The sequence below is a fragment of the Bubalus kerabau genome, chromosome 17, assembly GCF_029407905.1.
Source record: "Bubalus kerabau isolate K-KA32 ecotype Philippines breed swamp buffalo chromosome 17, PCC_UOA_SB_1v2, whole genome shotgun sequence".
Lineage (NCBI taxonomy): Eukaryota > Metazoa > Chordata > Mammalia > Artiodactyla > Bovidae > Bubalus > Bubalus kerabau.
This window is the reverse complement of record NC_073640.1, coordinates 63833394-63855673: the sequence shown is the minus strand read 5'-3', so window position 1 is coordinate 63855673 and position 22280 is coordinate 63833394. Positions and strand designations below refer to the sequence as shown.

Sequence of the window (22280 nt, the reverse complement as noted above, 5' to 3'; positions counted from 1 at the left end):
ACAGTACAACCACAAATAAGGCTCCTAATCTCACGAGAAGACGGCATAATCCAATCAGCCAATAGGAACAAGCCACGCCCCCTGAGGTTCTAATAAAAGGCCGGTTCACCTCTCCAGTGAACACGTCTCACTCCGAACCTCTCTGAGAGCCCGCTCTTCGTTTGGAGCTCCAGATGGAATCCGGCACAGAAGACCGTCACCCCCACAGCCCTTCCATGGAACAACCCACTGACCAGACCCCATCTCAACAAGACTCCTTTGAAGAAAAGAGCTCTGATGTGGAGGAGAAACTCTCTGAAGGGAAAGGCGAAATAGTCTCTTCCCAACTCCAACAGAACTCCGTGGAAGAAAGGGGCTCAGATGGGGAGGAGAAACGATCCAAAGAAAAAGGCAAGACCTTCTCTTGCCACTTAGATAGCCACGTCCAGAGGCCAGATAGGAACCTGAGCTGTTGGTCTGGGGTGGAAAGGAGGAATGGAATCAGGGACATCTAATTTGTGGGTATTTTATTTGGAGATTGGTGATAGGAGCCGAACCCCAGTCCTAGAGGGCTCTGAGTACTGTGGTGATGATCCCCAAGAACCGTATGGCTCTAGTTCACATAGGATGCATCTGCAGGGCCTCAATTGAGAGATTTGCCCAAAAATACGGGCGAGGGATGGACTAAACACTTCAGTGTCCCTCAAGGAGGGCAGTCATTTAATTCCCCCTTTTTTCCAGGGTCGGAGCCCGAGATGGATGAGAAAGATAATTCGAAGGAAAACGAGACCCAAGACAGAAACAGACACACTGCTCCTTCAGGTAAGACTTCATTTTTCTGGAGAAGAGGGACAGGACAGGGGGTACCCCAGTCTCCCTGAGCAGGGAACTAGGTGAGCTTTGGCTGCCAGGCCTTGCCCATCCTGAACTCTAGGATGCGGGCAAACCAAAAGCGGGCAAACCAGCTTTTGTTGCGATCTTGGCTTCTTGTGTGTCGGGGATCAGCTAGGTTGCCAAGGCAGAGGTTGCAAGCAGTCACTCAAAACTCTCACCTGATCCACAGATTCAGAACGCGGTTCCAGTTCCGAGAGTTCCAGAAAGCGGAAGATGGATTCCAGGAACCAAACCTGCGATGGAACAGGTAGGATCTTGCTTTTGGGTCTCGAGGTGTGTGAAGAGAAAGCAGGTGACCTGTTCAGTGCGTGGGCACAAAGGGGGTTGTCCAATGGCTGAAGGCATTTAGAAACTCTGGGATCCCTGGAACATTTGAACGCCCAAGATGGGTGTAGCATCACCTCGTTCTAGAGCTGAGGGTGTGGCGCAGGAGAGGTGGGGTGTACCTGAAGGTGCGTGGTGAGATCCCTGGAATGGGGGGTCCTTGGGAATTGATGTGGCAGGTCTCTCACCCGCATGCTTTGTCCGTAGGGGCCTCTCCCGATGAACCCAGTGTGACTTCGGAAAACAAGAAACGGAAGGTGCTTGAGTCTGGCCGCAGCAGCTCCAGCGAAAAGACCCGGGCTCCTCGCTCCAGAAGACCCCACCCGACGCGCCCTGGGCGCAGTCGGCGGCCCAGATCCAGGTCCCCGGAAGACCAGTTGCCTCCACTCCGAAAAAGCCTCGTGACCTCCCTGCGCTATATGTCCGAGGCCATTTATCAGAGCATAGTCCACATGCACAAGCAGCCGGGATATTCCCCGCAGTGCTGGCAGCAGCTGGCCCAGCTCCGGGGGCCTCTGTGGGCCGCAGCGCAGACCGTGTACACCATGGCCAACCAGGCGGCCTATGCCTTCCCGGCTGAGGGCTGGCTCTCTCCGGCTCCAGCGCAGGGTACCCTGGGGCCAACCAAGGACGGAGTAGAAGGGCCGAGCTCCGAGGCCAGTCCACCTCTTCTCTAGACGTCAGAGCATCAGAAGAAGCTTGATTTGAGCCAGGGGGACCCAAGCCTACTCAGCAGAGACCACAGCTCTGACAGTGAGAGCCAAACCTTGAAACCCCCTAGATTCTCCAAAATGACCAGCAGGGCCGATGTTCGTCACAAACCTGGGGTGCTGATAGGAGAGGAACTTGAGAAATGGACTCAGAATGTGAAATCTGGGTTTCCTTGAGGACTCAGATTACAGAGTTTAAAATTCATGCTAGACAATGCATGCACTTTGAGTATCTTGGAAACCAAGTTGGTGTATTAATAACCACCACCTTTCCCGCCTAACTACCCGCCCCTCTCCCCCTGCCCCCCCACCCCACCCTGACAACTCCCAGGCCCCTTGCCTCTCTGGATGGCTAAAGCTGATGTGCATGTACCACACTGGCATTATTTTATAATGAGAGCAAGTATCAGGATGTAATTCACATGTATTTGCACACTTTGAAGTGTAGAACTGAAAACATATTCATATCCTTTTTTTTTTTTTTTTTCTGAAAAAGCACTAGATCTTTCCTCATTCATCTCCAGGCCATGGAGGCAGATATTCACAAAGCTTTAATAAGAATCTGTCTTGGGAAATGTTTACAGTTTTCAGTTTGAAGAAAGATGGTGATGCCACCATGTGGCATATTTTTGTTTAATTTAGATATTAAACATATTTTTGTTTAGATAAAACCTAAGTCAAGATATATGAAAAGGTTTCTTGACCTTGTGTATTTATTCTTATGTACCTACTTTTATTTTTTTTATTTTTTTTTTTAATTTTATTTTATTTTTAAACTTTACATAATTGTATTAGTTTTGCCAAATATCAAAATGAATCCGCCACAGGTATACATGTGTTCCCCATCCTGAACCCTCCTCCCTCCTCCCTCCCCATTCCATCCCTCATCCCAGTGCACCAGCCCCAAGCATCCAGTATCTTGCATCGAACCTGGACTGGCAACTCGTTTCATACATGATATTTTACATGTTTCAATGCCATTCTCCCAAATCTTCCCACCCTCTCCCTCTCCCACAGAGTCCATAAGACTGTTCTATATATCAGTGTCTCTTTTGCTGTCTCGTACACAGGGTTATTGTTACCATCTTCCTAAATTCCATATATATGCGTTAGTATACTGTATTGGTGTTTTTCTTTCTGGCTTACTTCACTCTGTATAATAGGCTCCAGTTTCATCCACCTCATTAGAACTGATTCAAATGTATTCTTTTTTTTTTTTTAATTTTATTTTATTTTTAAACTTTACATAACTGTATTAGTTTTGCCAAATATCAAAATGAATCCGCCACAGGTATACATGTGTTCCCCATCCTGAACCCTCCTCCCTCCTCCCTCCCCATTCCTTCCCTCTGGGTCGTCCCAGTGCACCAGCCCCAAGCATCCAGTATCGTGCATCGAACCTGGACTGGCAACTCATTTCATACATGATATTTCACATGTTTCAATGCCATTCTCCCAAATCTTCCCACCCTCTCCCTCTCCCACAGAGTCCATAAGACTGTTCTACTCCATTGTGTATATGTACCACAGCTTTCTGATCCATTCATCTGCTGATGGACATCTAGGTTGCTTCCATGTCCTGGCTATTATAAACAGTGCTGCGATGAACATTGGGGTACACATGTCTCTTTCCCTTCTGGTTTCCTCAGTGTGTATGCCCAGCAGTGGGATTGCTGGGTCATAATGTACCTACTTTTAGATTTCTCCTGCTTCATAGATTTCAATTTGCCATGGTTTCATAGAGGATATTAAATCTCATATATATATTGTTGTTGGCTTTATATATTATTGTATTTAATTCCATATAGTTTTGATTTGCATTTTACACTGGGATCATATAGTCTCAGCATATAAATGTATATAATTTTTATGTAACAAAAATGAAATTAAAGTTTCAGAAATCTATTTTAGCCTTTGTCGTCTTATTTCTGTATCACTTAGTAACAAAGTAAACAGTAATGTTTTGGGGGAAGGAAATGGCAACCTACTCAAGTACTCTTGCCTGGGAAATCCCATGGACAGAGGAGCCTGAGGACTGCAAGAGTCAGACACAACTTAGCGACTAAACCATCGGAAGTTAACTATAAGTATAATGGTAATAAAAAAAATAGTGATAACACAGAGACACGCACACACATTCACAGAGCTCAAATATATCCACATTGTTAGGCAACAGAGCTCTAGAACTTTCTTCACCTTGAAAAATTGAAACTCTGTACCCATTAAATTACTCTCTGGGTCTCCCTCCCCTCAGTCCCCAGTAACTACCATCCTACTATTTCTGTAACTATGAATTTGACTACTCTAGATATTTCAGTAAGTGAAATCATATGATACTTGTGTTATTGTGACTGGCATAGTTTGCTATGGTTTATGTCCTCAAGGTGCATCCATTCTGTAGCATGTGACAAGATTTCCTTTCTTTCTAAGGCTGAATACTATCCGTTTGTATGTTTCTGTCACTCAGCATAATGCCTTTGGTATTCAGTCATGTTTTTGCACAGAGTAAGAGTTTATTATTTTTCATTGCTGACTGCCATTCAGTTTTACAGATTGACTAGTGGTTGTTTATCTATCCACCATTTGTTGGACATTTGGGTTCCTTCCAGTTTTGGGGCATGCATGTGCGATAAGTTGCTTCAGCCGACTCTGACTCTCTGTGACCCTGTGGTCTGTAGCCTGCCAGGCTCCTCTGTCCATGGGCTTCTGCAGGCAAGAAACCTGGAATGGTTTGCCCTGCTCTCTTCCAGGGGATCTTCCTAACCCAGGGATCAAACCCGCGTCTCTTGCATCTCCTGCATTGGCAAGCAGGTTCTTTACCACCAGGGAAGCCCTCTCTTTTAGAGACAACATAATTCTATAAACATGCCATGTATGTCTGTTTTTGGTGATGTAAAGTTTTTTATTTTCATGGGTAATATTTGAGATATTCTGCAAACTGTACCATTTATAGCATTCATTCTTTAGATTAAAATTTTAGATTCCATCTGAAATGAGGTCACAGTTTCACAAGCCATGGAGTGCTCACAAAACTTTTGAGCACTACCAATATACCATGAAACCCAAAATTTTCATGAAAGTTGCATCAGTAAACATCTGTCAAAACAGGAGAACAGAGATGCTACTGAATTAGTTCCATGTGAACAAATGGATGCTTTATCTGTTCCCTCTCCTATGTGATGATCCTAGAAGAGACAGAACCCATTCATAAATTTTAGGAAAATTTATTCTGCTTCCAAGCATTTACCCAGATAGCCTAGGTTAACTGTAGAGTTGTCAGAATGGCTCTGGGGTAGTGTGGAGGGCAGCTGTGAAATTTCATCTTATCACTGTCGCCCTGATCTAGATCAGGCTCTTGGAGTCAGTCACCCCACAATAAACTGATTCATTGATTACCTAAAGATCCTTGCCTCCCTGCTTTGGTTTCAAGATGCCTTCTTGTTTCATTGGGCTTTTCATTCCCTCTGATATCCAATATAATGCAATCACATGAGATCTAATCATGGGTGTCCATGGGAATTGACCTGGCAGGTCTCATCCACAAGACCGGAAGAGAAATTTATTTCCTGTTTACTTTGCATTTTCATTTGATCACATATGTATCTGATACACAACTATAACTTGATCTTTGTCTTTCCCAAGCGTTTTTAGAAATTCTAACACATACATACTTTTAACTCTAAATATTATTTTCTGTGAGTGCAAAATGTTTATATACATGTCTTTATGCTATCTAATTTTGTATCATGACTTTTCTCCCAATTGTTTTCAAGAAGATTTTCTTCTTACATATATACCTCTAGTTCATTGAGCTTCACCACTGTGTAATATTCCAATTCTCTCATAACCTGGTTGGTTTTTCTGGGGTCCAAGCTCCTATTCCAAAATTTTGTATGGAACCCCCACTCAAAGTTGCCTTATTAACATAATAACAAAAACACGTCTGTCATTCAGGAAACTCCAATCGTGTTTTTTATTTTTAATTGAAGGGTAGTTGATTTACAATGTTGTATCAGTTTCTGCTGTAGAGCACAGTGTTCAGTTAGTGGAAATTCCAAAGGTTTTTGGAGTTTTCCACCAGAGCCTTGGACAAAGGAGGTATGTTTATTCTCAACTGATAAATCATTCAGAAATATGCCAAAGTGCATAAGAAAAGTTAATAAGCAGCAAAACTACAGTGAAGATAACATTAACAGTTGATATTTGGGAAGTGGAAATTTCTATCGAAATGGTCTTATTCTTTAAATCCACTAGCCTGATACAAGTCAAAGAAAAAAAATTTATACTGCATATATATATATATATAGTTGAATTCCTTCCTAAAGCTTCTTTCTCAAGTGCCTGACTGTAGCCTACTCCTTGCGCACAATCTCCAAAGGCGTCCTTTGGACAATGACATATTTAGGGTTGAAATTTTTCCTCACTTAGTTTCTGATGCCTCCAAGTGAATGGGAAACAGAAGTTTAAATTATACTCTGGAGGGAAAGTGAAGTGAAAGTCGTTCAGTTGTGTTGGACTCTTTTTGACCCCATGGACTATAAAGTCCATGGAATTCTCCAGGCCAGAATACTGGAGTGGGTAGCCTTTCCCTTCTCCAGGGGATCTTCCCAACCCAGGGATCGAACCCAGGTCTCCTACATTGCAGGCGGATTCTTTACCAGCTGAGCCACAAGGGAAGCCCAGGAGGGAAGTGAGTATAAAATTGCACATTTTCCACATGCACAATTCTGCATTTCCTGTCACACTACCAGTGTCCATCACCTGCTCTAAAATCCAAGCTTTTGGTTAAGTAAATAAAAAGCTGTGGGACTTCCTTGGTGGTCCAGTGGTTAAGAATCTGCCTTCCCATGCAGGGGAGAAGGGTTCAATCCCTGACCAGGGAGGATTCCACATGCCACAGGGCACCTAAGCCCCTGCACCACCACTACTAAAGCCAGAAAGGTCTAGATTTCAGGCTTGGCAACAACAGAAGCCACTGCAAGGAGAAGCCCACACAAGGAAACTACAGAAAAGCCCAAGGAGCAAGGAAGACCTAGCACAGTCAAAAATAAATACATAAATTTAAAATAAATAATCCTGGTGGCTCAGAGGGTAAAGAGTCTGCCTGCAATGCAGGGCACCCTGGTTCGATCCCCGGGTCCGGAAGATCCCCTGGAGAAGGAAATGGCAATCCCCTCCAGTATCCTTGCCTGGAGAATCCCCATGGGCAGCGGAACCTGGCCGGCTACAGTCCTTGGCATCGCAGAGTCGGAGACGACTGAGCAACTTCACTTTCACTTTCGAAAACGTGTAACTGCCTGAGGTCTCAAGTTCCGGGATCCAAGTCCGCCCACAGCGCCAAGCCCCGCCCTAGGTCCAGGGCTCCTGCATCCTCGCTGCTCAGAGGATCCAGTTTCTTCATCTGCTGGCTCTTTCCACGTAAGTGGGTGCGGGGGTGGGGGAGAGTGAAAGTGTTAGTCGCTCAGTAGTGTCCGACTCTGCGACCCCATGGACTGCAGCCCACCATGTTTTTCTGTTTCTCAACTTTCAGCTTCTAATAGAAGTGGACTGTGCATCTCTAATTCTGCACCGAGGCCTGGCTTCAAAGGACAGCAGACAAGTGCAGAGGATCCAAAGTACAGAAACCTGTCCAGAGGGAAGAGGAGCAGACCAGAAACTCCCAGGGGCCGGTCCGAGGACCAGACCGAGGACCACAGGCGGAGACCCCCTCCATCCACCCGAAAGCCACAGCCCCACCCCGCCCCGCCCCAGTGAGCACGCGCAGTTCCCTGAAGAGCCGGAAGTGATTTCCGCGGAACAACGGGTACACTCGGAAGAGAAAGTCTTGGTTTCGTTGGTGACCGCGCTATGCGTTCTTCGGGCATCGCGGCCCCAGACCGGGGTTTCGGAGCGGCTCCCAGTAAGTTAAAACCCCTGAACGCGGCCGTCGCTCTCGCTCTGAGTCCTTTCATTTCGCCTGTTGCGGCGTCACCTGAAAACTCTTTCGGTCCCGGCAGTCTGGGCCCGGTTCCTGTTAAAATCGCTCTAAGGCAGGCACCGGCCCCAACTTTCTGCCTTCGGTCCGTATAGACGCTGACCTCCTGCAGCGCTGTTTTCCTGCTCTGACTCCCTTTCTAATTTCTATCCGATTCCCGGCTCCCCTGCCCGACCTCACCCTCCTCGGCCCGATTTCGTTCTGACAAGTCCTCACTCTTGGAGGATGGATCATCCTTGACCTCCCTCTAAGGAGAGCGGAAAGGGAATACTGAGGCAGAAGTTTCTGCAACTAGTGAGGCATCAGAAATACTGTGCAGGAAAAACGTCAGGTATTGCAACAGGGCGAGGCCAATCTGTGGGAGGAGGAATAGAAAAAGAAGGAAACAAAATGATGCACAGAAAAGAGAGAAAGAAACGCAGAAATGGGCAAAGGAGAAGAGAAACAGAAGGATCCAGGGAGATATACAGAGGGAAAAAAGCACATAGTATTAGAGAAAGCGGGGGTACCCAAACCTAGGTGAGTATTGAGTAGATTGGGTATGGAGTGTTAAGTTCTGAAGTAGTGAATTTGTGGCTCTACAACCTAATTTTTATAAAATGTGTTGACTTGTCTAAATTATGCAGAAGAGATGAGAGTTGAAAAACCAGGTGTTGGAATCAGATAATAATTCTATTTGCAGTCCGTATTCAACCAGAAGGCAGAGGCTTAACTCAGTCACTTCTAGGTCCTCCTCCGAGAAATGGAAGACGAATTTCTTTCAACACATGGTGCTTTTGTTTAAATGACTATTTTAAAAATTAACTTATTTATTTTTGTTTTTGGCTGTGCTGGGTCTTCTTGGTTGCAAGGGCTTTCTCTGGGGCTACTCTTACTCATGGTGCACTGGACTTCTCATTGCAGTGGCTTTTCTTGTTGCAGAGCACAGGCTTTAGAGCTTGCGGGCTTCAGTAGTTGTGTGCACCAGCTTAGGTGCCCTGAGACATGTGGGATCCTCCTGGACCATAGATTAAACCCATATCCCCAGCACTGGCAGGCAGACTCCCAAACACTAGACCACCAAGGAAGCCTGCTAAAATGGCCATTGTTAACGGTACTGCTTTCCTCTCCTTTAAATTTACAGGTTATTTTCCCTCTTAATTTGATTGCTCACATTATGATGTTTATGTGCTTTATATCCTAACTTGGAGCTCTTCTTTGATGTCTGGTAAATAACTTTACAGTATTTCACTAGGCCTGTGATTATGAATGTTGATAATCTTTTAAAACTCAAAACCTAGATTCACCAGTTACTTTGGTATTTAACAACTTTATTCTTCCCTTAAAAGATCTGCTAAGTTAGTGAGCTCTGAGCTGAAGTCTCCAGCTAAGAACTGAATAGATGTTCCTTGCTCATCCCCTTCATCCTTTTTCTGCAGATGTTGAAGGATGGGCTGGATTGATGTGGCTTGCATTTTTTGTTCTGTTTTTTTCTACAGTAGAGGAATAAAATGTTTGTCTTTCATTAAACCCTGAAAAAGAAGCCTCTCTCGCTCAGAAATAAATAAGGTAATCTGCAAATAGGATAAACTCTTCCTACTTAAACCTATAAAAGTGTAAGGCTACCACTTACACTCAGTTCTGCTCACTCAACTCAGACTTCTTCAAAGTAACTTGGTAAATCCCTTCCCCTGTGAGACGCATGCACCACCTGTAACATGGAGAAGTAAAGTAGACCTGGTTTTCTGAGTCTGAGCAAATGATATCCTCTGAGAGAAATAATTTACAAAGTTGGTCTTGTTTTTGCATCTGGTGGTTTTCTGGGATGAGTGGCCAGTTACAATGAGAATTTGAAATGTGCTGCAGTCCTCCAACAATTATGAAAAACTTAAGGGCAGAGGGCATAGGCCCAGAGATAAAGACATAACTTTTCTCTTAGCTTGTCTATCTCTGTATCATAACATGAAGTCTTTTTCTTAAGACTTATTGTGATCATTTCGTAATGTTCGAAAATGTCAAATCACTCTGTAGTATACTCAAAACTAACATAGTATTGTACATCAATTATATTTCAACAAAATAGAAAAAAAAAAAGTTAAAGTGACTTTGTTGTTGTTCTTCAGTTGCTCAGTCATGTCTGACTCTTTGCGACCCCAAGGACGGTAGCCCAGCAGGCTCCTCTGTCCTTGGGATTCTCCAGACAAGAATGCTGGACTGGGATGCCATTTCCTTCTCCAGAGGATCTGCTGACCCAGGGATGGAACCCACTTCTCCTGCATTGGCAGGCAGATTCTTTACCACTGAGCCATCAGGGAAGCCCTAGTGTGGCTTTAGAATAATTGTTGAATTACAGTCTTCACATAAACATTGGAGCACAGTAACTAAGTGCAAAAAACAGTATTTATTGGTTTATGACATTTGTCGTAAAAAAATATAAAGTATATTTTACTGAAGGCAGAGATTATGAACAAAAAATTAAGCAGGCAAGAATACTGGAGTGGGTTGCCATGCCCTCCTCCAGGGGATCTTCCTGACCCAGGGATCGAACCTGGGTCTCCTGTATTGCAGGCAGATTCTTTAATGTCTGAGTCACCAAGGAAACCCAGGTGTCGGATGGATAAGCATCTTACCCTGCATCAGCCAGTCCTTGGATGCTGGCTGCCCAGGGAGGAGCCAGGAACCGGGAGGAGACAGTTTCCTTTGGCTGAATGTCATATGGACAAAGGACGGTGCAGTTGCAGCAGAGTGAGGGTTCCAGCAGGAGAAAGGGTTGAAGAAAGGGGTGAAAACTCACATATTGGTCTCCTGATAGGAGTTCATTGTCTCCGATCCCTCCAGTCACTGGGGACCTTCTTTCCCCCAGAGGAAGTTTCTTTCTGTGTGGATACTTGTGGCAGGGGAGGGAGGTTTGTTGATCCTAAACATTAAAAGATGTGTTTTTTTTTTTTGTCACACAGAATAATCTTACCTGAGAAAGAAGCTCAGAGGAAGAGGAAAGAAAGGAGAAGGGATGGCCCTTTCCCAGGTAAAAGTCATATTCTTTGTTGATGTTAACTCTTTCCTAAAATGACATGAATTGGACTTGTTAAACTTCTCTATGAAGTTTCCTGCCTGAAATATTTAATCACACACAGGGCCTTCCCTGAATCTCCTCTCATCTCCCTGCAGATTTCCTCCTCAGTGTGACTTAGTGACCTTGCATTTGGGAAGAGGGTCCTTTTAGGCGATCCTCCTGTGAAAGGTTTTGTACTCAGACGTGGATTGGAGGTAGGAGTAGGCTCTGTGGTGTCAGTGAGGTAGGCCACTAAGGATTGTTCAGAGAACCCTTCTGCAAGCCCTTTCAGCTCCATGTAAACCAGGGTCAAAGAGACTACATATGATAAGTGATGTTCCAATGCTCACAATACCTGAAGTCTGAAAGGAAGACTTATATGGGGAAACATGCTTTTGAAGGCATTTGAAGATGAGTGAATCATTGTGTTTCTGACTCTAAAATATCAGTACTTTAAAATGGGAAGTTCCAAAATGGAAACAGGATGTAGAAGAGGGTGTTTTAGTACATGTGCTGTGCTAAGTTGCTTCAGTTGTGTCCGACTCTTTGCGATCCCATGGACTGTAGCTGCCAGGCTCCTCTGTCCATGTCCTCCAGGCAAAAATACCAGAGCGGGTTGCCATTTCCTTCTCCAGGGGATCTTCCCAATCCAGGGATTGAACCCGAGTCTCTTATGTCTCCTGCATTGGCAGGTGGATTCTTCACCACTAGTGCCACCTGGGAAGTCATGTTTTAGTACATAATTAGTTGTAAAAAATGGAATTAACTTAATTGCCTAACAGGAAAAGCTCTCTATATAATTCATACCACATTCATGGCTGAAAGACCCAGGTATTCCAGTAGGGACTCTCATGTAGCAGGTGTTTTCGATTAAAATGGTTATAATTCAGCCAAGACATAGGAGCAGAACTTTCTGCCATCAGAAAGCCTGGAGCCATGATCTGATTCTACCATTATAGTTGTTCAGTGTTGTATATTGCTAAAAAAAGAATGCTAACCATCATCTGAGCCTTCAGCAAGTTATAGTCATAACATTGGAGATCACAGATCACCATAACAAATAGTGTTATTTTTTTTTGTATTAAACATCTCATGTATATACACTTATGATTCAACTCCACATAGTGATGCAGATTAGAGGCTTAAGTAAAATATCCCTTTCTCTGTCACATCTTCCAGCATCACTTAATGTCTCCATCAGGAACAACTCTTTGTTCTCAACCCAAATCTTAATAAAAATGCATCTTATATTGTAATGTGATTTTAGAAAATATTTTTCGGTAAATGTTTTCTTATGGTATTTATTGTGCAAGTTTAAATTTTCACAAGCCATACATGTTGGAGTTATTTTCACTTTAGTAAACATAGAGGTGATTTTCCTTTTTACATCCTCATTGGATCATTCTCTTCATGAAGACACAAGGGTTTCACATTTGTGACTGTTATAAAAGATTTCACAGTGGCTGCTTTTGAGCAGGCCAGCTTCAGTACCGATGCCTAAGGATTTCTCCAGATTGAGCAGCTTAAGCATGTTATTGTTGTTGTAGTTGTTTAGTCACTAAGTTGTGTTCAACTCTTTTGCGATTCTGTGGACTGTAGCCTGCCAGGCTTCTCTGTCCATGGGATTCTCCAGGCAAGAATACTGGAGCAGGTTGCCATTTCTTTCACCAGAGCTTAAGCATGATTACTGCGTTAATGATGGTGTTTGTAAAGAGGAACAGAATTTGCAAGTTCTAAGTAAAGATTTTAAATCAAGCATCTTAAACATCCTTAGAGAGCTACGGGAAGCCACAAAGAACTAAAGGAAAGTGGGAGAACTGTGTTTAAACAAATAAAAAATATTAAAGGGTCTTCCTTGGTGGTCCAGTGGTTAAGACTCTGCACTTCCCTGTAGGGGGCACAGGTTCAATCTCTGGTTGGGGAACTAAAATTTAAGATCCCACATGCCACAAGGTGCAGGCAAAAAAAAAAAGGTTGAAAATAGGTATTTGCACATATACTTGTACATGAAAGTTCCAGCAGAACTGTTAAAATTAGGAAAGAAGTGGTAACAAACTAAATGGCCATCGGGATGAGTGGATATATAAAATGTGTTGTAGTCATAGAATTAAATTATTATTCAGCCCTGAAAAAGGAATACTTTAGGAATGTAGTACTGATGCCATATCATGGATAAATTGAAAAAACCATTGTAAGTGGAAGAAGCCACACAGAAAAGCTCACATTTCATACCATTGCATTTATATGGAAATATCACAAGTAGGTAAATGCATAATGACAGTAAGCATTATGGTATACAGGGATGGGGGGCAAAGAGGAACGGGAAGAGATTGTTAAATGGGTAAATTTCCTTTAACAATGATAAGATGTTTTTGAACTAAATAGGCAAGTGTTTGTTCAACATTGTGAGGGTACTAAATGCCACTCACTGAATGGTACCTTACAATAGCTACCTTTATGTTACATGAATTTCACCTCAGTTTAAAAAAATTTGAGAAAAGTAACTTGCTCAAAATTATCTTACAGATCGGTCAGGACATTCACTCCAGCCAAGTCAATCCTTACACATGTTTGTTTCTGTAATTTTGTCAGACTCAGAGCTTGCTCCTTGTCCACTTGGTGAAATGTGCTTTCCTTTCAGGGACTATTTACATTCAAGGATGTGGCCATTGAATTTTCTCAGGAGGAGTGGGAATGCCTGTCCCCTTCTCAGAGGGCCCTCTACAGGGACGTGATGCTGGAGACCTACAGGAACCTGGTCTCCCTGGGTGATGATAACTTCTCTCCGGAAGTTGGTAACTAGTTCTATGTATCTTTTGAGTTTTCCCTTCTGAGTCTCAAACTTGGAATCCCCTGGCATGCTTGTTAAAGTTTCAAATCCCTGTTCTTAAGAGAGTGATTGAAGCTGTTTGGATTCAGAATGAAAAGGCTTCATGACATGGCTTATCACTCTATAACTTCTCATTTTGTCAGAAGTTGGGCATTCGTGCTTGATCAATGGTGGTTGCAGAATATTAGTAGTCAGAAAGCGTTACAGCACATTTTTTAAAAACATCTCATTCTGTGCTTCCACCCTTGTGTTTTTGATTCAGTAGTTCTTAAAAGTTAATTAGATAATTTGCACACCGTGCTGTGGTGTGCTTAGTGGCTCAGTTGTGTCTGACTCTTTGCGACCCCATGGGATTTTCCAGGCAAGAATACTGAAGTGGTTGCTATCCCTTCCAGGGGATCTCCCCAACCCAGGGATCAAATCCAGGTCTCCCACATTGCAGGCAGATTCTTTACCATCTGAGCCACCAGGGAAGCCCATGAATACCGGAGTTGGTAGCCTATCCCTTCTGCAGTGGGTTTTCCTGACCCTACTTAATCTAAAACTTCAGGAGGCAGTCAGTTGACTAATTTTTATGATACATTTCTAGACCCATCTATAATTTTCTTTCTTAGCTGAACAAAGGGCTGGGCATGTGTTCTGTAATAGCCTAGCATGTCATGTCCCATTTTACTTTATGAATTGAAATCTCTTATAAGCTGAAAGTTATCTTCATCTTAGAGCAAGGGAAAGAGCCCTGGACTTTGGAAGGCAAAGTGAAAATCGGGGAAAATCAGACAAGTATGAATAGATTGAGATGTGAATACAGATAGGAGCTCAAGTGGGCACAGAGTAAACTGCTCCATTAAATATTGCTTGGGAAATTCTCCTTAAGTGGGAATTATCTGTAGAAAAATAACAGTTTGTTTCTTAGCGGATCTCAAAGGAGATCCATCCCATACACTCAAACTTGTCACTCTTTTGTTCAAATATATAAAAGTTTAAACTCCATTCCACCGTGATGCTGTGGCTCATTCAGAGCTGAGGAAGGGCTTTGTTGTGACCTACAACATTCTCTTTTCTATTTTATAATGGGACACTGCTGACCATTTTGATGCTTTAGTTTGAGAGGGACTGAGATGGCTCTCTCAAGAGTCATCTTTCCCCTTGATCTCTCTTGGTTTTCAATTAATACATATCAAGTTCTCTGTTGTCCTGACCTTAGGACTGTTTTGTTTGTTCCCTTTCACATTTTATATCCTTGAGAGAACTTCTCAGAAGATAGACAAACTTCAGTAATTCTCAAAATATATTTCACTTTTCCTATAATATATTCCTTCTGGAATATATATTCTTTCTTCTGTTTTTATGGAAGAATCCTTTAGAATGCCAGAAACTGTTATTTGGCATAATTGTGGTTATTTATTAACTTAACCTGCTAGATTTATCATGGGTTGCATGCATGCATGCCTGCTAAGTTGCATCAGTTGTGTCTGACTCTTTGCAACTTTATGAACTGTAGCCCACCGGGCTCCTCTGCCCATGGGGTTCTCCAGGCACGCATACTGGAGTGAGTTGCCAAGCCCTTCTCCAGGGGATCTTCCTGACCCAGTAATCAAACCCACATCACTTATGTCTCCTGCATTGGCGTGTGGGTTCTTTACCACTAGCGCCACCTGGGAAACCCATTGTGATATATAGACTTTTTAAAATATTTTTTTTCTTATATCATATTGCCACATGCTATTAAACACATTTTTTGTATAATTATGTAATTCAATATATTTATTTTCCAGATTATCTTATAGGAATCCTTTCTGCTGGATTTGCAATTAACAAATTATCACCAAGAGAGAACATTAATTTAGTAGAATTATATGGAAATGAAAACCATGGCATCAAGGATTTTGACCTCAAGGAAGTCTGTGAAAATATGCAGAAGAGTGAGAGTGAGTGGGGATATGATGCAAGAAATGACAAAAAAGTGCTTTTGACCCATAACAAAAATCTCAGTCAGAGAAATCAGGATAATAAATCCTTAATTAATTTTCCTCAGAGTGTTTCTGTAAGAAGTAATACATATGAATATTTCATGCATGACAAGCCATTCATAAGAAGTTGGTTAACAGTGAAAAATAACATGAGCATTGCTGGAAGCAAAGATATAAAGTATTTGGACAGTAGAACTGGAGCAAGGCTGCAGGCGCAGGTGGCTGAACTGCAGAGATTTCCAACTGAGGAGAAAATGTATAGAGGCCCTCAAGTTGAGAAGTCAGTTAACAATGGTTCCTCAGTTTCCCCACTTCATAGAATTCCTCCTACTGTGGAACCTACTGTGTTACCCACACAACACAGGAGAACACACACTGAAGAAAAATCTTACAACTGTAATGACTGTGGAAAGGCTTTTAGCAAAAGCTCGAACCTCAGAAATCACAAGAGAATCCATTCTGGACAGAAACCTTACAAATGTAATGTGTGTGGCAAAGCCTTTAACCAGGGTTCTAATCTCACTACACATCAGAGAGTGCACACAGGAGAGAAACCATATAAATGTGATGTCTGTGGCAAGGTCTTTAGTAGAAACTCACACCTTGAAAATCATCAGAGGATGCACACTGGAGAGAAACCTTACACATGTAGTGAATGTGGTAAGGCCTTTATCCAGCATTCACTCCTTTGGAGTCATGAGAAAATGCACAGTGGTGAGAAACCTTACAAATGTAATGAATGTGGCAAAGCATTTGCCGAGCGGTCAAGCCTTAACAAACACAAGAAAATCCATACCGGAGAGAAACCGTACAAGTGTACTGTGTGTGGCAAAGCCTTTACCATGAGATCAAATCTTACTCAGCATGAGACAATCCATATTGGAGAGAAACCTTACAAATGTAGTGAGTGTGGCAGAGCTTTTACCCAATTGTCACGCCTTACTCGACATCAGAAGATGCACACTGGAGAGAAACCACACAAGTGTAATGTGTGTGGTAAGGCCTTTGTTGAACTTTCACAACTTTGGGGTCATGAGAGAATTCATACTGGAGAGAAACCACACAAATGTAATGTGTGTGGCAAAAGGTTTACCCAGCGTTCAAGCCTTATGGCACATCAGAGAATTCATACAGGAGAAAAATCTTATAAATGTAAAGACTGTGATAAGGCCTTTATCCAACGTTCCCAACTTTGGGGTCATGAGAGAACTCACACTGGAGAGAAACCTTACAAATGTAATGAGTGTGGCAAAGCTTTCACAATGCGTTCATACCTTACTCAACATAAAACCATCCATACTGGAGAGAAACCTTACAAATGTCATGAATGTGGCAAAGCTTATACCCAATTTGCAAGCCTTACTAGGCATCAAAAAAGGCATACTGAAAACAGACATAAATCCAACACATGTGGCAGTGCTTTTATTCAGAACTTGAGCTTTGGGGATCATCCAACAATTCATAGTAGAAAGAAACCTTAAAATGTAATGCCTGACACAAAACTTGTGCAAGTATTCAAGCCCTACTCAGGTTGAGAGACTGGCCAAAAGGTACATGATACGATGCACAGCATCACTAATCATCGGGGAAATTCAAGTCAAAACCACAATGAGATACCACCTCACACCTGTCAGAATGGGCTGGCATCGAAAGGACAAGTCACAGTGTTGGTGAAGATGAGGAGATAAGGGAACCCTCAAGCACTTTTGGTAGGATTGTAAATTGGTAGCTACTATGGCAAACTATGGCCACTCCTTAAAAAATTAAAAACAGAGCTGCCATATAATCTGGCAATTGCACATCTGGGCATTTACCTAGAGAAAACAAAAATGCTCATTCAAAAAATATATGCACTTTGTCATTCATTGTACCATTATTTATAATAGCCAAGGTAAGGGACTTACCTGGTAGTCTAGTGGCTTAGAATCCGCAATTCCATTGCAGGAGGTATGGGTTCAATTCCTGGTCAGGGAGGTAATCCCACATGCCTTGAGGCCAAAAGAACAAAACATAAAACAGAAAGAACATTGTAACAAATTCAATAAAGACTTTAAAAATGTTCCACATAAAAAAAAAATGTTTTTTAAAGTAGCCAAGGTAAGAAACCTACCAAAAGTCCACCAGTAGATGAATCAATAAAGAAAATAGATAAAGGGAAAATATATATACATATACACACACATCCACATATATACACACATATAGTGGAATATTAGTTGTGAAGAAAAACCAAAATCTTAACATTTCCAGTAACATACACAATTCTACAGGGTATTTGACTGGGTGCAATAAGTCAGAGAATGACACAGCACGTAATTTCACTTATATGTGGAATTTAGAAAACAAAAGGAAAATAGTCTCATACATAGAACAAATAGACGGTTGCCAGAAGGGCAGGTGTGTGTGAAGTGAAAGTGAAAAAGTGAAAGTAAAAGTTGCTCAGTCGTGTCCGACTTTTTGCAACTCCATGGACTGCAGCACACCAGGCTCCTCCGTCTGTGGAATTTTCCAGGCAAGGATTCTGGAACGGGTTGCCATTTCCTTTTCCAGGGGATCTTCCCAACCCAGGGTTGGAACCCCGGCCTCCTGCACTTCAGGCCGACTCTACTGTCTGAGCCACCAGGGAGGCCCTTGTGTGTGAAGTAGGAAAGGTTTAAGAGGTACAGGTCTACAGTTACATAATGAAGTGTAGTGTGTAATATACAAAATAAGGAGTATAGTCAGTGATAATAACTTTGTACTGGGACCGATGGCTACTAGATTTACTGGAGTGATTAGTTCATCCTGTATGCAGTTGATAAAATAGTTATGTGGTACACCTGGAACATAATATTGCATTGTCCACTGCATGTGTGCATGCTAAGTAACTTCAGGGATGGCGTATGTGGGAGAAAAAAAATGGAGATGGAACAATGGTCTCCCTGTGTTTTGAAGGGGAATAGCTACTGAATATATATAAAGTATTCAAAATTAGTCTCATTTTTGGAAACTGAAGGGACAGTGTTACAGAGGACAGTCATCAAAAGAATCAGTAGTGTATCTGTGAAGGCTGTGGATTTGGCCTCTAGAATTGCATTTTGATACCATTTTGTTTATTAGAATGTATCATACTTCTCATATCCAAATGAATAAAGTGTAATTTTTTTTTTTACAGTGTTAGTTTCTCAGTCGTGTCTGATTCTTTGCGACTCCATGGACCATAGCCCACCAAGCTCCTCTGTCCATGGGATTTTCCAGGCAAGGATATTGGAGGGGGTAGCCATTCCCTTCTCCAGGGGATCTTTCCAACCCAGGGATTGAACCCAGGTCTCCTGCAGTGTGAGGCAGATTCTTTACCACCTGAGCCAGTAAGGAAACCCAATCTTCTGTGTAATCCTCAGTGAATCATGTGCCTTCTATTAATGCAAGCATATCCCACTGCATTGGGGGCTTCATAATAATGACCCTTAAGTATACATTATCATGTTCTCTAGGTTGAATGGCATCTGTGACAATTTCTTTTCAAATTAGATTTAAACAACTTAAAGTATTTGAAATAGATATATATTCACAATTTACACTGGAGTTAAAAACTCCGTAGTGTAACCCAGATTATTTCTGTAGCTATAATGAAAATACTGTAGCAGTACAATTTCAGACTCAGTCCCCTGAAATCTGCCTCCTTGGTTGTAAATCTACACCGTATAATTATATTCCTACATACATTTGTGTGTGTGTGTGTGCACTTGAAGCTTTACATGAAGTGACAACATATGGTGAACATACAAAAAATACTAGGAGATAAAATTTCAGAAATAAGATAAAATAATCTTTTTTGTGTGTGCTTGGAGTTCATATTTTAATAAAATTTATATTTCAAGGCAAGACAAGAAAGAAACACATTTCTGTTTGCTTGGGCTTCCTCCCTCCCTCCCTAATGTGCCGTGTACCTGTGCGTTACACATAAACCACAGGCTCCTCAGAGGTGGGAGTGCCTCCTCAACCATAAAGGTCAACTTACTTTCTTATTTCTGACACTAGTGATCTAACTTATTAAAAGTGTTCTGGGATCTTCCCTAGTGGTCCAGTGGCTAAGACTTAGAACTCCCAATGCAGGGGGTCTGGGTTTGATCCCTCGTCAGGGAACTAGATCCCCCATGCTGCAACTAAGACCTGGCCAAATAAATATTAGATATTTTTTAAGAGTAGTGTTCTTTCTCAACTCTGTGAAAGGTCATGGTGACTTACTGCTTGCTTTGTACATGGTTACCTGGACTGTATGTCCTTGGTGAAGTTTATGAAAAATGATCAACATGTCATATTGATGAACTATCCCTTATCTTGAAAATGTGTATACAACTGTGCCTTCAACTTCTAACAGGCAGAACAGTTCTCAGAGCTTTATGAGAGCCTTCCAAGTTATAATCCTCAGCTTGGCTCAAATAAAATTCCCTTTTTCCTTCTTGATTGTTAATGGAATTTTGACATCTTCTTGTAGTCAGTAGGCTATCAGGGACACCTACTGGAGGACCCTGGAGTCCGTCCTAAACCCATGCTTGGTACCAGCGTGGGTCCTTTGAGCCCCGCCCACTTCTTCAGTGTTTCTTGGGTACTTTAGTGATTTCTCCTGATATTCAGACATCATTGCTTTAAATGATGTCCTGAGTTTTATTCGAGCTGTTTTTTCTCAGGACTTGGAGTCCTCAGAGGGAGTATGGCTTAACATTCCCTAGGCAGGGGACTTCCCTGGTGGCCCAGTGGTTAATAATCTGCCTTGCAATTCAGGGGATGCAGGTCAGGGAACTAAAATCCCACATGCCATGGAGCAACTAAGCCTGAACACTGCAGCTACTGAGCACGCACGCTCTGGAGCCCATGTGCCACGATGAAAGATCCTGCATGATGCAATGAAAATCCCACATGCCACAACTAAGACCCAATGCAGCCAAATAAATGTTTAAAAAAAAAAATTCCCTAGGCAGGGAACTTGAGGGAACTTTGTAATGAACTGGGTTGGCTGGTCTTTTTTTTTAATTTGGCTTAAATTGAAAAGATTATATATGACCTGAACAAACTTTGATAGTAAAATGAGACTGATCCTGGGTTTACTGAAATAAAAGTAGTATATCTCTTTGAGATGTTCATGTTATCTCTGTCACAATGTTTGTCCACAAGAAAATTAATGGTACAAACAAAATAGCATGACAATTTTATCAGAAATGTTCAGAATGTTAGGTTGTATGGTATGGGAGTAAAGAATCGGATGCTGTTACCAAAATGTATGCATAGGGGGTCTGGCTGCTCACCTCTCAAAAGCCAGTAAACGGGCCAGGTTGGGGAAAAGGAAAGTTTCTTTCAGTTGCTGGCAACTGTGGGGGAGGGGTGGTGGACATCTGTTCAAAGGCTAGCTCCCCACCCTGGCCCCCGACAAGCAGGGGGTGAGAGCTTTTATAGACAGTGTGTGTGGGGCTGGGGGGGTGGGGAGCAGATTACATGCAGAAATAGCACAGTCATCAGTCATCTTCATATTGGTCATCAGTGGTGTGACTAGCAGTAGCATCTTGGTTGTTTTAGGTACAGTTAATCTTTAGTTCTGGGGTGCACTTGTTCCCATTTCTTTGTGGTCAATTCTTGGAATTGTGGCAGCTCAAGTCCTGGGTACAGTCTGGCCATCTTGTAGTTAACTTCTCCACCTGGGGTTTTGGTATCTATAGGACAGCTCACAGGATATGGTTCAGAATATTATCTACATCCCTTAAGAAAGAACTAAAGGTCCTTGACTATGCTTAATGGTTACATTATTATTATTTAGTCTCCCTCCTTTGTTTAAGCATTTCTCACTTTTCTGATTAAAATTATTCTTTGACATTCAACAGGCAAAAGGCAGGCAGAAGACATGGTGGGGGGTGGGGAGGGGGCAAGGATCATAGAGTCCAGCTCTGTTTCAATGCCACAAATATAATTTGAGGTTTACCTGATGACAACCCACTGATCTGTAAACCTATGCATTGCAGCAGCTTTCTTCTTTGTAATGATAAAATGCATTCACTCATTCTATCAATGAGGAACAATTCTAATCACTCATGATACAGCAGGGAATCAATGACCATCTTCAAATAGCTTATATTCTGTAAGGGAAGTCAGAAATAATAAAACAGGATGCTGATAAATACAATGAAGGTGTGCATGTATAATGATAGAGTGAGAGTCCTGATTTAAACAGTGTGTTCAGAGAATGCTCTATGATAAGGTGATATTTGAGAAGAATCACTCGTTAATTGAAGAGTGTCATGCAAATGGAGAAAGGCCATTGGGTGGACAAACTAGGAGAAAATTGCCAGGACAGGAACATTTACAATGACTGAGGACTAGTTACAACTGATGTGTGGCTTGGTGGGGTGTGATACTAAGTTTCCACTGGAGACATTTAAAATTTGGGACTTCCAGTTAGATTTTTTTTTTTCCCCAGGACTTAGAAGCAGCACTATATAAACCAGCTGTGTGTATACTTTTGTATGAACCAAAAAAGGGTTTGGAAACTCCAATCTAAAGTCAGCTGGTCAGAAGCAGAGGTGACAACCTGGACTTG

The 22280-nt window shown here is 42.3% G+C and overlaps 3 protein-coding genes across 5 annotated transcripts in view; 2 read left to right on the top strand and 1 right to left on the bottom strand.

The window, feature by feature from the left end:
• The first annotated feature begins 124 nt into the window (after window positions 1-124).
• LOC129631054 (protein FRG2-like-2) lies at window positions 125-3812 on the top strand. The gene is made up of 4 exons (XM_055551822.1): window positions 125-390; window positions 721-801; window positions 1043-1120; window positions 1405-3812. The coding sequence occupies exons 1-4, from the start codon at window positions 174-176 to the stop codon at window positions 1872-1874; spliced, it is 846 nt and encodes a 281-aa protein (XP_055407797.1). The 5' UTR covers window positions 125-173; the 3' UTR covers window positions 1875-3812.
• Window positions 3813-7249: 3437 nt separating this feature from the next.
• On the top strand, window positions 7250-21034 carry LOC129631046 (zinc finger protein 677-like). 3 transcript variants are annotated; one of them, XM_055551808.1, is made up of 6 exons: window positions 7250-7325; window positions 7438-7806; window positions 9360-9429; window positions 10818-10885; window positions 13554-13707; window positions 15518-21034. In XM_055551808.1, exons 4-6 carry the CDS (start codon window positions 10871-10873, stop codon window positions 17191-17193), a joined length of 1845 nt encoding a protein of 614 aa, XP_055407783.1. In that variant the 5' UTR covers window positions 7250-7325; window positions 7438-7806; window positions 9360-9429; window positions 10818-10870; the 3' UTR covers window positions 17194-21034. The 3 variants fall into 3 exon arrangements, with proteins under 3 accessions (XP_055407783.1, XP_055407782.1, XP_055407784.1); XM_055551807.1 differs by lacking the exons at window positions 7250-7325; window positions 9360-9429 and having other exon boundaries at window positions 7374-7806; window positions 15518-21033; XM_055551809.1 differs by lacking the exons at window positions 7250-7325; window positions 9360-9429 and having other exon boundaries at window positions 13554-13703; window positions 15518-15662.
• LOC129631040 (zinc finger protein OZF-like) overlaps window positions 17570-22280 on the bottom strand; it is a 281286-nt gene continuing 276575 nt past the window's right edge. The window contains exon 12 of the mRNA XM_055551783.1: window positions 17570-17700. Coding sequence (XP_055407758.1) covers window positions 17679-17700 — 22 coding nt within the window. The 3' untranslated portion in view covers window positions 17570-17678. The remainder of the gene's footprint in view (window positions 17701-22280) is intronic.

Excerpts from the sequence above, each read along its gene's own strand:
- LOC129631054 (XM_055551822.1), top strand. The coding sequence starts at position 174 with ATGGAATCCGGCACAGAAGACCGTCACCCCCACAGCCCTTCCATGGAA. Across the intron at positions 391-720 it reads GAAACGATCCAAAGAAAAAG|GGTCGGAGCCCGAGATGGAT; the intron begins GCAAGACCTTCT and ends CCTTTTTTCCAG. Across the intron at positions 802-1,042 it reads CAGACACACTGCTCCTTCAG|ATTCAGAACGCGGTTCCAGT; the intron begins GTAAGACTTCAT and ends CCTGATCCACAG.
- LOC129631046 (XM_055551808.1), top strand. Across the intron at positions 13,708-15,517 it reads TAACTTCTCTCCGGAAGTTG|ATTATCTTATAGGAATCCTT; the intron begins GTAACTAGTTCT and ends TTTATTTTCCAG.